Source organism: Populus euphratica, unplaced genomic scaffold, assembly GCF_000495115.2.
Source record: "Populus euphratica unplaced genomic scaffold, PopEup_1.0 scaffold352.1, whole genome shotgun sequence".
NCBI lineage: Eukaryota > Viridiplantae > Streptophyta > Magnoliopsida > Malpighiales > Salicaceae > Populus > Populus euphratica.
In genome coordinates, this window is record NW_011500245.1 from 71,005 (window position 1) to 84,238 (window position 13,234).

Here is a 13,234-nt window from a genome sequence, read left to right on the forward strand (position 1 = left end):
AAGTAATGTATAGTCGTTTGGGCGGTGAAGTGAATGTAGTTGTATGGTTAGGTGGCTATTATTATTTAGGGATTTACCATCGAATGAACCTGCCATAATGGATGTAGCGCTTTAGCCTTCTAGGCTTTGGCCTTTTATAAGTGTATTTACTTTTAGCCCCTACTAGTTTCCTTACGCACGCTATGGGTATTAAATTAAAAATAAAAAATAAATCTAAAAAATTATAAAAAATTGAACCTCAAAAAATACCCATGTTTATGGAAAATTTTAATTTTTTGTTTAGTTTGATTTTTAAATTAAATTATGAAAGAATGCATTAATATAACTCAACCAGCTTTGGTTCAAAAATAACCTGAATAATCAGTTAAAAGCTTAGTTTAATTTTAAAAAAAATCAAGACTATATTTTTTAATATTGAGACAAAATCAACCCGAGCTTCATAGTTTAACTTATCAAACTTTTGGCCTAGATTATACACTCTATTTGGTTTAATAATTTTTAAATTGTTTTTTATTTAATAATATAATAATAAAAATAGATGCTTATAAAATTAAGTATCAACTAAATATTGAAATTTTTGTTTGAAACTGTAATAAACTTATAGAAAATAAACTAAAATAAATTATAAATATTAATTCAAAATTAACCAAATATTAAAGAATAAAATTGATAATGAAAAAATCCAATAAGTATTCAAATGAAAGAAAAAAATTGGCAAACAAAAAAAACTATTTGATATTATTATTAAACTCGACCTAACATAGCAGCTTTGAAACCTTTCAACCCACCTCCTTACCTACCTTGAGTTTAAAATTAACTCGTATGAAAGTTGACTCTAGATGACACAATTGAATTGGCAAGTCTAAAAACAATCAGAATCACTAGTAAAAATATGTTTGACTTTTAAAAAATTTCAACTTAGACTTTGTGTTTTAACTTGTAAAACTCGCAATTTGGATCATGAACTCTACTTGGTTTAAATACTTTATTTTTTATAATATTTTTTATATTTAATGATATAATAACAAAAATAAATGCTTGTAAAAATTGAACACCAGTCAAATACTGAGATATTTATTTAAGACTATAATAATTATATAGAAAACAAATAAAAATAAATTATTATAATCAATTCGAAATTTTAAAAAAATGAATTTAAATTTTTTTAAAAAAACAAGAAATCTAGGGTGCTTGAATCACCATAAAAGTAGTAATTACTAACCAATTGTGTGTGTGTGTAAAGAAAGAAACCATTAGGAGTTGGTGCTAACAGGAGAGGAGAAAATTACAGCTTCTTTATAAAAGTAGTAATTACTAACCAATTGTGAGGAGAGGAGAAAATTACAGCTCCTCTGATATTAAGTCTGCATGCATCTATTGTATTATTATTTCATTTGTTCATTAGTTTGATGTAAAAAATATGTTTTTTAAAATTATTTAGAAAATATTTATTTTTAGTTAATTCATAAACTCATTCGAAGATATTATTATCCTTGAAAACATTAATAATGTCATGCATGAATTATATTAATAAGTAATTCAGATAATTACAAATAATTTGTATACATTAATCACAACAAATTGTTGATTTTTTTTTAAAACATATATTTGGTTGGGAAAATGTGTGTTACAGTTGGTTTTTTTGGGAGATAAAAGTATCATTTGTTAATTGATAAGGATAATTTAATAAATTTATGTTTTTTATACAGTGAAATTACTTCGTCATTTTTGAAAGCTAAAAAAAAAGACATTTTATCTAGGGTTTTTTGTGTATTTTCAACTTTATTTGCATGTATATTTTTTTTACACTAAAATGACATATCTAATCTTTAACTTTAAAAAATCTAAGCCTAGTAAGAGAGGGTGTTTTCGTCGTTGACATGTTTTTATTTTTTTGTAATATTAGGATGCTTTTAGGAGTTTTTTAATAATTTGAATTATTAAAATATTAATAAATCAATATAAAAGGTTGATGTGTGCTATACATGCGTTATCACCCTCAGCTTTTTAGTAAATCAAATTATTAAAATATTAATAAATTAATATTAAAGGTTAAGGTTTACTATACACATGTTACCTCGTCATCTCTCCTAAAAAAAATAAGAGTTGGGTGGGACATATTAACATAATCAAAATCCACCAACTGTCATATTATTCGATATGTCAAGTGGCAGCGCAACTATTGGTGTGGTGCGTTTAGCCTAGTTGGTGGCAGTTCGACGATAATAAAAGTTTTTTTTCATCCCCTTTATTTCTCTCTCTTATGCATTAGTTTTCATATCAAGACTTTAAAAATTTAGATGTGTTTTCTGGTTTTTATTTGTTTTAAACTTTGTCCTTATTTTTATAATTTCTATTTGTTTTTATTTTAAAGCATCTTGAATTTTTTTTGTTCAATTTCATCCCACTACATTTTATTTTATAATTTTTATATCCAATTTTGTCATTATTTTTTTATTGCTATTTTTTATCCTTTGCATTAATTTTTATTTTATTTATCCTTTATAATTTAATTTTGTTTTGTTTCCAATTTTAATCCTCATTTTTTATTGCTCTTTTTTATATCTTTTTTCTCATTTATTTTGTTTTTCATTTTAATCCCAAATTATTTTCTTTCAATTACTTTTTTGTGCATGATTTAGTCCTTATTTTTTTATATATATAATTGAGAATTTTGCTTTGTTATTTTTTTATGTTTGCCTTCTACAATCATAACCCGGTTTACCAGTTCCAATTATTAGCTTAGTTTAAGTTTTGTTTTTTTAATTTTTATTTTATTTTCATCATTTGACATTGACTTATTAGGCTTTAAGTTTCGTGATTTGTTTTTTTTTTTTTAAGTTATCCGATCTCATATCTTATATCTTAAGTCATGAGTTACTAAAGTTAAGTTGGTTTGACTCTTTTTTTTTTTTTATCATCCAATATTTTTTTTCCACTTTCGAGGGGACTTTTCTAATTTTTTAAGAGTAACATGAGTTACCTCGGGTTTTTTTTTAAAAAAATCTTTGCTGGATTTACCTCTTTTTTAAAAAAATTAATTAGATTAAATTAATTTATTTCATCTTTCAACATTAAATTGGGCTAGTATTGCCTCAATTTTTTTATGCTCTTTGTTAGAACTTTTTTTTTTAACAAGAATTTTCTTTTAATTAAATTAATTTATCTCATCTTTCAATATTAAATGTATTTTGCATTGAGCTTCTTTATTGAGTTTAGGTTTGAAATTTAATGGTTTGTGATTTTAAGAGATTTAGCAGAGTTTAAAAGGTTCATCTAGATTTGCTTGGTTTTTTCCTCTTTTAAGCTCATTTTTTTAGGTTTGAAACAAATTGGGGGAGGATTGACTTGGTATAATCTAGTAAAAAATAACATTGACCCGCAACTCAATTAGCTCTGGACAAATCTACTAAAAACTCTTTTATCTTTTTTAGTTTTTTTTAAATGATGTCATTTTTATATGTTTTAAAAAAGAGTTGACTCGGGTCAAACAACCTGACTTGGGTCAACCCACTTAACTCATGATCCATATCTTGTCCCGGGTTGACCCCTAAATTGGGTTTGAAAGCTATGCTATAGATAACTTTAAAAAACCGTGACACGGATCATCATACATGAGAAAACCGAGAAGTCAATTCCTTAACAAATCAAATGCCGAATGATGAAATCGGGAAAAAAAACCAATAAAATAAAAAGATTGAAAATAAAATAAAGTAATTAAAAGAATGAGGATAAAAATAAATAAATTAGAAGGCATGAACAATTCTTTTATCAAAAGGTTAAATTGAAAACAAAAAAAAATAACAAAATTAAAAAAATTAAAAGTACGAGGACCAAATTAAAAAAAAAACATATAATAAACTTGGATTGAAGGATGAAATTAAAAACCAGCAAAACTCTAACAAAAGAGCCAAAGAAAAAACTATAAATCAAAAGAAGATGGAAAAAATTGAAAAATATTATATATAACACATTAAAATTGAGGACTAAAGTGAAAAAAAAATCATAAAAAGATCTAATAAAAAAATCAGAAATCAAAACAATTAAGACTGAATGGGGAAAAAAAATATGCCAAATTAAAATTAAAGAACTAAATTAAAAATAAATAAAAATTATATAAAAAAATAAAAAAATAGAAATCAAAAGAATAAAATCAACACATATCATACCTCATAGAAGAGAAAACAGTTGCACATCTAATGAAATTATGAAAGTGCTTGTTCGATCATTGAAAAGTGCTGCATATGCTACCTAAAAGGCATGGCGCCTCCTACGCGTTAATGCTTGATAAACACACGCCAACAATTTTAAATAATAAAAAATTAATATTTCAAGGAAAAACACCAAATTACTCCTTATGAATATGAGATTCACCATAAAACCTATTTTAAAAAATAAAAATATCTTGGGGTGAACTGTTTATTATTCATTGATTACAAGTTTATGTCAAATAACTATATTAACTTAATAGCTTAAGCTGTTAGGTGAGGTCTCAAGATATGATTTATATTATTCTGCAATACACCCTCTCAAGTGAAAAGTTTTTTTTGTTTGAAACTTACATATACCCACATTATCTTTGCTTATTTTTTTTTTTATCAAATAAATATGGTTGATAAGATTTGAACTCATGACCATTTAATCATCAAGGCTCTGATACCATGTTAAAAAACTATCTTAACCCAATAGCTTAAGCTATTAAGTAAGGTTTTAAGATATGATTTATATTATTTTCTAACAGGACAAAAATAACTATATATTTTTTTTAAAATTAAGAGTAATTAAATAATTTAACTATTTAAAAATTATAGAAAGAATATAAATATTTTTATTGACTATTATACTATAAAAATAACTAAAGTACACTTAAAACAAAAACTTATGATTTTTTTTATGAATGGTAAACATCATTTTATTATTATAGTGGTAATAAAAAAAATATGGGCATGGCTACAATAAATTTGCCTTTCATGTTAATATTTTTTTTATTAAGTAAGGAAATAATCATTATCAGTACTTGAATTAAAATTAGTATTTGTGATATAATAAGTCAAAGCAATAAACGTGTGGCAGTAATAGAAAGCGAGTAGGCAATATCTCAATTTTTAAGGCATTCCGTGTCAAGAACAAGACACGTCTCCTCCTTGTTATAAACAAAGATAGAAATTAGTTACATCCTCTTGCTTACCTTCTGTATCTACTAAAGAAAAGACAAATATAAAGTGAAAATAGAAGATGAAACTCATTATTTATTCTTAAAATATTTTTATTTATATTTTTTAAATAAATACAGAAAATAAATAATAAAATATTATTATTTAAATCTTCATCACCATAAAATTTCTTGTTAATAATTATCAAGTTGAGATTAATACCAAATAAAATTATAGAATATATTATGTTGATACTACAGATATAATCTTGAAAATTATAAGAAAATATTTAATTCTTTTTACATATAATAAAAAACCTAAATTTGCTAATATCATTTCAATCAGCACGTGTATTACACGCGAACATTATAGTATTACAAAACACCTGGACCCACTTAGTTGAAACTTTGATGGATGATCTTTGATTCTTTTCCTCGTTCAGTACTCTACCCTTTCGTGCCTTCCTCCTCCACATCATTCTTTCATTCTCTTTTATCTATCGCCAAGCACTCTAAAAAAAGAAAAATTAAATTTATTTGGTCCCTCAACTCTTCAATATTTCTTTTTTTGATGATTTGATCCCCTACTATTAATTTTTTGTCATTACATCCTCTAGTACCTCATGTTTCTACTAGTCATGGGAGAGGATTTTAATTTTAAAAGTAAGACTCCATAAAAACAAAAGAATTATTATATCTTACAGAAGAAATCTTAGTAATATTAATAACAATAACTTACAAAGCAAAACTTATAAAACGAAAAGAAATAATAGAGATACCAAATTAAAATAAATTGGAGAGTCAAGGGACCGAATTGCATTATTAACAAAAAAATCAACAGAGATAAAAACACAACTCCTTGCTGGATCATTAAAAAGAGAGACAGAAGTCACGTATGTGTATTCTTCAACGCCCACACACATTTGTGTATATATTTGATGAAAATAACAATAATTACAAGTTGAAAACAAATTAAAAATAAAAATAAAAAGTGAAAAGGGAAACTCTCTCTCTGTATATAAGTATAAAACAGAGAAAGTTCGGATTTTGTTTCTCTTGTTGTTACAAATCTCTCGATCTCTCCATGTCTCTCTCTCTCTCTTTCATTTCACGTTGGAGATCTCGAACGGGTTAGTTCTTAATGTGAATTCTTCTTGTTTCTTTCAATTTCTGTTTCTTGTTTGAATTTTGGAGATTAACTGTTAGCGCTTTTCTTTTCTTTTCTTCTTTATTTTTTATGGTGAGCTTTTGATCTTCGTAGTATCTAGGGCTTTGGAGATGTTTCGAAATATAGCAAATAGCAAATTGTGCTGTGAATTTGTTATAGTGGATGCTTTTATGTGATGAAGGGTTAGGGTTTTGAATGTTGTGATTGTTTGTTTCTTTCTTTCAAATAGTAATTTTTGTTGCTTCTTTGTGTTTATTCAATTCTTGCAGGTTTTTGTGGTGATGATTTTGTGCTTTAGATTGGAAGTGAATGGAGGGGAAAGTCTATTTTGTCTTGAGAGAATGAAATAGGGTTTTAAATATGGATAATTTTTTGGTGTTGCAGATTAATGTATTTCAAATAAGTTTACCGAGATAGTGATTGGAAGAGAAATGCTTTTCTTGTTATGGTTAATTTGTTTTTTTAATTGAGAAAACAAACAAAAACTGAGTAGAAGGGAATTCTTGGGAGTACTGGATGGGGAATAAGCTGGGGAGAAGGAGACAAGTGGTGGATGAGAGGTATACAAGACCACAAGGTCTCTATGTTCATAAAGATGTGGACCATAAAAAGCTGAGAAAGCTCATTCTCGAATCCAAGCTTGCCCCTTGTTTTCCAGGGGATGAAGACAGTTGTAATGATCATGAGGAATGCCCAATCTGTTTCTTGGTCTGTATTTCTATCATTATCTTTGTTTCCCTGTCCTTTTTCCCTCAAGTTTATTATAATTTTTTTTTTTGCTAAGTTCCACTGTGTTTAGTTGCTTGCCAAGCTGAAGAAAAAGAAAGGAATTGCTTTTTGTATATTCTCATTAATATTTTCTTTAGAAAATATCATTTGATCGATTCTTTCCCCTCATTTTGAGAGACGTAGGAAAATTATTTTAAGATACCATGTTTTTTCCTCTCCCTTTGTTTACTCGTTTACCAAGGAGAAATAATTGATTTCCTAAAGCTTAGATTGAATGGTATTAGATGCTGTTATATATTGTTGGAGTGACCAATCTGGCACTTTTGTTTTGTTTCTTTCTTATTAGTATTATCCGAGTCTCAACCGATCAAGATGTTGCATGAAGGGCATTTGTACAGGTAATTGCCAATTGATTTCTGCAATTTGACATGCAAAGTTAGTTATTCATATCATGTACACAATTTGATCAGTGTTCTCTGTACCAGAGTGTTTTCTGCAGATGAAGAATCCTAATTCAACTCGTCCTACCCAGTATCCTTCATTCTTTATTATTCTTATTATATATATACATATATATATAGATTTTAATTTACTTGCATAGTTGCTTAATTTGACTGTCATCATCTTATTCCTCATGAAGTCATATTTCTATGCTTGTGGTACTTAATGTTATCAGATGTCCATTTTGCAAAACCTCAAATTATGCTGTGGAGTATCGAGGTGTGAAAACAAAGGAGGAAAAGGGTTTGGAGCAGATTGTAAGATTTGATTGGCATACAAGCCCTAATTTTTGTTATTTGGTGAACTGTGTGCTTATATTTTCCACATGTTGGTTGAGATTTATATGCATTTCTTCATTTTCTGCAGGAAGAACAGCGTGTTATAGAAGCGAAAATTAGGATGCGACAGCAGGAGCTTCAGGATGAAGAAGAGAGAATGCAGAAAAGACTAGATGTGAGTTCGTCAAGTGCTAATATTGAACCAGGGGAGCTTGAATGTGGGCCAACAACTGGTATCCTCTCTTTGAAATTCTGATATCCACTCCCTGTATGCTTATGTCATGGTTACTGTGATAGTTATACTTTTTATTCTCCTCTCCAATCCTCTCTCCCAGTTCCATCCGATACGACTCCTGTGGAAAGTGGGGAAATCGTTTCGTCTCAATACTCAATCAGACGTCCTCCGCACGCTGGAGCGAACAGGTATATTGCGTCTCTTGTCCCCCCCTGGATATGATTTTTTTGTTTCTTACCTGTTCCTGAATCCTGGAGTTCCTGTGGTGATGGAATGAAAGGAAGGAGAGAAGATAGCAGGGTAACAACTGCTTTGCACTGTTAAGTCTCTCTAGAAAATGAAAAAACAAAAGCTTCAATGCATGCTGTATCTCATTAAGACTTAGAGTTTGTTTTTTAATCAAGGGAAGGCATAGGTTAGAATGACTGTAAGTTTTGTTATGGTTTATTGACTTCAAATTCTAAATCAAATGTGTCAACAGTTCCTTATTACATGATGTCAGATAGCTCGTTCCTCAGATTGTTGTCTTACCCTTTTTTATAGATTTGATCAGTACCAGCACTCAGAATAGCATATGTAATACCATATTTCCAGTTCAGCAGCTTGTTATACTAGGCTCAATAACATTCTTAAACTGATTTTGATTTTCTTTCAGATTGCCATTGTTCTAATTTATATATCAAATGTTTATTAAATTTATAGGGATGATGAATTTGACCTGGATCTCGAGGATATTATGGTTATGGAAGCAATCTGGCTTTCCATTCAGGTAAATAGTCTTTGATTGATTACCTCCAACTTACATGAATTTTGACCAAGAAATTTCAAGTGTTTAAACTAACATTTTAATTTTATTTGACTTTCTTACCTCTAGTATCGGATTGGATTTTTCACATGTATTAGTCTGGCATTTTCCATGCACCATTCACAACTGTATGCATCTTACCTTTCTAGGGATTGGATGCGATTATGATTTCCTGTACTCCAACTTTATGATCACCCATTTATAATTATAACCGTGAGAGTGTCCCTTCAAATCAATTCCAGTAAGGTAGTAGAGCTTCGTTAGAAACCTCTGTAGTTTTGGCATTTGATGGGATGCACTTCCAAAATTTTCTTGTTTGACATTGCTGCTCGAAATGGCTGCTCTTGACTCTTCTAGAACTTGAAGTACAATGTCCCTCAGCTATTGTTGTTGTGATTTAAGTCCAGAAGTGAATGGTCACATTTTTTTCTTGTCAATCTAATCTTTATGCTAATTTGGTCAGGAAACTCTCTATTTTCCAGATTATGACTCGGATTGAGCGCATGAAATTTATGATGAACAACAACAAATTGATTATTTGTTTGAAAAATGAGCACTTTAGAGGATTTGGACCTTTGTCTCTGCAGGTTTTACATAAATTTTTAACTTGCCATTTTACCATCATTTCTTTGCCCTTTCCTTTTCCTTTGCCTATGTCTAGCTTAATCTTGCTCATACAGGTGTGCTAGAAGGATCCTCGTATTTATCCCTAATAATTATCATAGCATATGCATCACACATGGATTACTCATGCTATATGGAAATTTTGTCAAGGCTTAATGTAGGATTGAAAACTAATGTAATTTATTGAATCAAAAAGCTTTTGGAAAGATAATTTGAATAAATGTACAAAAGACACTTTTAATATAATGAAATAGAGGTATGAAACTTTATGTATTGAGTTGCCTACCCAGTAGAATTATCGAACAAATCTTTACCTAAATAATTTAGCTCTGAAGTCATGAAGGTTTTGTTTTCAACTACTTCTGTTGAAAGAAATAAAATTCTAATTATGCATGTTAATTAAGTAGCTAACATCCTCCCCGTAAGAATATAGAGATATCATATCCAATAGAAGTTTTCAATAGAATGACTTTTAGATTAAATTGTGTGTAATTTTGTGAGTCAGTTATGTTTGGGGTAATTGTGCCTAATAAGCAGAATCTCTGTTATTATTAGAACTAATTTTATATCATTGTTGCAGTTTATGGGGCTTCATATTAAATACAAATACAACAGTACTGTTAAGAACGAATCAAATGAGATGGGTAATATAGGGATGTGCAGATTTTAAATAATAATAATAATTACAAGAAGAGATGTGCAGATTGAATTTTTCTTTACACTTTAGAGAATATCATCTTAATCTTTAATTGAAAATTTTAAAAGATGCAGAATTTAATGTACAGCATTTCAAAGGCATCTTACAGCGTTAAACACCATGTCTATGGTTTAAGGTTTCTATTTATCAATATTTTTGTGTCTATTCAAGTCTATTATTTGTGTAGCTTATATCTAGTACGCCCAATGAATCAACCATATTTCATTTCCTGATTACATAAATGGGTTAACTTTTTTTTGGCATTTCATATAGCATTTCTTTCCTTTTTACTTTGGATATGTAAAACTCTTATGATATAAAGTCTAAAGCCAGTGTAAGACTGTAAAAAAAACATAGCCCAACACCTTAATAGAAATCATAATAATAATTACCCATCACCTAAATTTGTTAGACTAGAGAGATGATTATTAAAAATGAAAATTCCAAAGTGGGCAGTAAGTTAGATATATCAAGTAAATGGATGCTCTTGCCTAACAATTCAATTATCTGTCATCAGTTATAACTAGTTTCAAACTGATGAAGTTAATCTCTCTCTCCCCATCCACCATGGCATTATGTTTCATCAGATACAATCACCTCGAGCTTTTCCTTGTGGCTAACATTTCTTCTCATCTGTAAACACCTTAAGAGGGCGGTATCCATAGTCAGCCTGTCTTTTATGTGATAGCAGGGTTCTTATGCATATGTGCATCTAGATGTCAGCCCAGTGAACAAAGGAAAATTAGAGATACAATGAAATTGGAAGCATTTAAAAAAGATTTGCAAAAAAGAGAGAGAAACATGACAGTACTGATAGTGTGTAAATCTAGTGTTCCTTACCTCAGCAGAAAAACCAGTTCTTTTTTTAGAAGTTGATATCTGAAATGTAAGCAGATTGAAGCTATAAAAAGAGTTGCTGCTTACAAATGTCTTATTGGTGCCTAAAACACTGATGATTTTTGACTTTCCTCTTCATGAAAATTAAAATTTGTATTGCATTGTGTATTTTTCCTTGCTGTGATATTGAATACTCATTGCACATTGTTTTTTCATATTTTTCCTAGAGAAGCTCGGGTTTGGGAGTCCAGTTCTGTTCTCTTTTTTTCCCCTTTATCACAAGCACAAGTATATCTTTGTCAAATGAAGCTATCTTGACAGTTCATGCTTTTATTTATGGATGAGGTTGATAGGCCTTTTCTTTTTGTCTGATATACATGTATATGCTCCTCCTAAGGCCCAGCTATGGCAACTAAAAATTTTGGGTATGCAGACATGTGTTTATACAATGCATGATCTAAAAAATGTTCTGTTTGCTATTTTAGTAACTGAACTGTTGTTGTCTGATATGGACCTGGGAGATTTGACACTGTTTTATTCCTGGTCGTGACAAATGATTTGAGCTTGTACCTTGCTCCAGGAAAATGGAAGACAGAAAAATCCACTTTGTGGTGATGTTGCACCACCTGCACAATATACCATGGAAGCACGCTATGTGACTCCAGCGATGGCACCACCACTGGCTGGATCATCATCATCCCCTTCTGGAGGTCTTGCTTGTGCTATAGCTGCTCTCGCTGAGCGTCAGCAGACTGGTGGGGAATCAATTGTTCACAATAGTGGAAATATGCCATCATTCAACATGCTCCCAAGCACCAGTAGCTTTTACAACAGGCTTGAGCAGGATGCAGACAATTACTCGCCTGCACAGAGCTCTAGCAATGTATTGCCAGACTGCAGGATGATTGTGACAAGAGATGATGGGGAATGGGGTGCAGATCGTGGATCAGATGCTGCTGAAGCTGGGACCAGTTATGCAAGTTCTGAGACTGCAGAAGATGCCATTGGAATTTCTTCCCTGTTACCTCCACCGCCACCTACAGATGAAATTGGAGGAAGCTTTCAGAATGTCTCTGGACCCATCCCAGACAGTTTTGAGGAGCAGATGATGCTGGCCATGGCTGTTTCCCTTGCTGAGGCTCGAGCTATGACTAGTGGGCCCCAAAGTGCATGGCAATAGATTTCGGGTATAGGCGAAAAAAGTTCGAACAAATGATGCTGGCTAAGGCTTTGCAGCTAGCTCAGTACTGAGCTAGGTCCAGTGCACAATGTGTGCCTGCAACTGGCTAAATGGTCAAGGTAGTGAAGATCCTCTCCTTTGCACTTCATATCACTACATATAGTTGTTAAAAGGAAAAGGTATTATTTTAGTGAATGAAAGGTTGTTTGATAATGATATAACATAACGATTTGAAGTCTCGTGGTCTTGGTCGTGGTCATTTCCTTTCATGGTTCTATATCATTTCTTAGCTTGTTCAGGATTCGCAGGGTAGCAAAATCGTTTAATGATGGAATCATCACATTCACTTGTACAGAATTTTAGTTGGCATCCATCTTTTCTGTAATGGTTTCATTCTTCCACGATTAATGAATAGATGCGCTTGCTCAATTTATCGGAGCGCAGACCAAAATGGAAGATTAGATTTTATTTGGTTTCTCAGCTTCTAACAGTGCTGTAAAGGAACTACATGTTAATCTGCTCACCAGTGATGTGTCTTTGTAGAGGTGATTCTGGATCCTTGGGTCTCAAGTAACCAATAATCTAATGCCATTACTGTGTCTGCAATTTGGGAAGGAATACGATGAAAGATTCATGCAGTAACTAGAGGGATGGATTGATGGAAGGAATGGAACTGCCTAGCCCATCATTTGCTTCGAGTGCCATAAACGTAGCATTAATGTGATTTTTCGACGCAACTTCTGACACCTTTTTCGAGGCCCCAATAATCGAATTTTACAAAAACATGTGTGTTTATAAGATTTGAAAGTATTAGGAGTTCAAGAATATGAAACATACAGAACAAATCCATTAAAGTGGACGCCTGGTGTGCAAATGGCTTGTGAGGCAAGGATTTAGATAGAAACGAGGATGATGCTGGGAAGAAATCATCAAATCTTTGTCCTCGTGAAGGGATAGGAGGCATCCCATAAGATCAAAATGATACGAATAGAGTGCAAGAGAATTAGGGAGTCATCCAGCTATGCAAT

The 13,234-nt window shown here is 30.8% G+C and overlaps 1 protein-coding gene across 1 annotated transcript; it reads left to right on the top strand.

Annotated features, from left to right (window-relative positions):
- The first annotated feature begins 6,048 nt into the window (after positions 1 to 6,048).
- Positions 6,049 to 12,674, top strand: LOC105112637 (uncharacterized). The gene is made up of 9 exons (XM_011008402.1): positions 6,049 to 6,282; positions 6,590 to 7,028; positions 7,396 to 7,447; positions 7,535 to 7,580; positions 7,726 to 7,807; positions 7,917 to 8,061; positions 8,164 to 8,251; positions 8,766 to 8,832; positions 11,607 to 12,674. The coding sequence occupies exons 2-9, from the start codon at positions 6,837 to 6,839 to the stop codon at positions 12,204 to 12,206; spliced, it is 1,272 nt and encodes a 423-aa protein (XP_011006704.1). The 5' UTR covers positions 6,049 to 6,282; positions 6,590 to 6,836; the 3' UTR covers positions 12,207 to 12,674.
- The last annotated feature ends 560 nt before the right edge of the window (positions 12,675 to 13,234 follow it).

What these genes read in the sequence shown, in the direction of transcription:
- LOC105112637 (XM_011008402.1), top strand. Translation starts at nt 6,837, where the DNA reads ATGGGGAATAAGCTGGGGAGAAGGAGACAAGTGGTGGATGAGAGGTAT. An exon ending in AATTCAACTCGTCCTACCCA is followed by an intron (nt 7,581 to 7,725) that starts GTATCCTTCATT and finishes TAATGTTATCAG; the next exon opens with ATGTCCATTTTGCAAAACCT. An exon ending in CAATCTGGCTTTCCATTCAG is followed by an intron (nt 8,833 to 11,606) that starts GTAAATAGTCTT and finishes ACCTTGCTCCAG; the next exon opens with GAAAATGGAAGACAGAAAAA.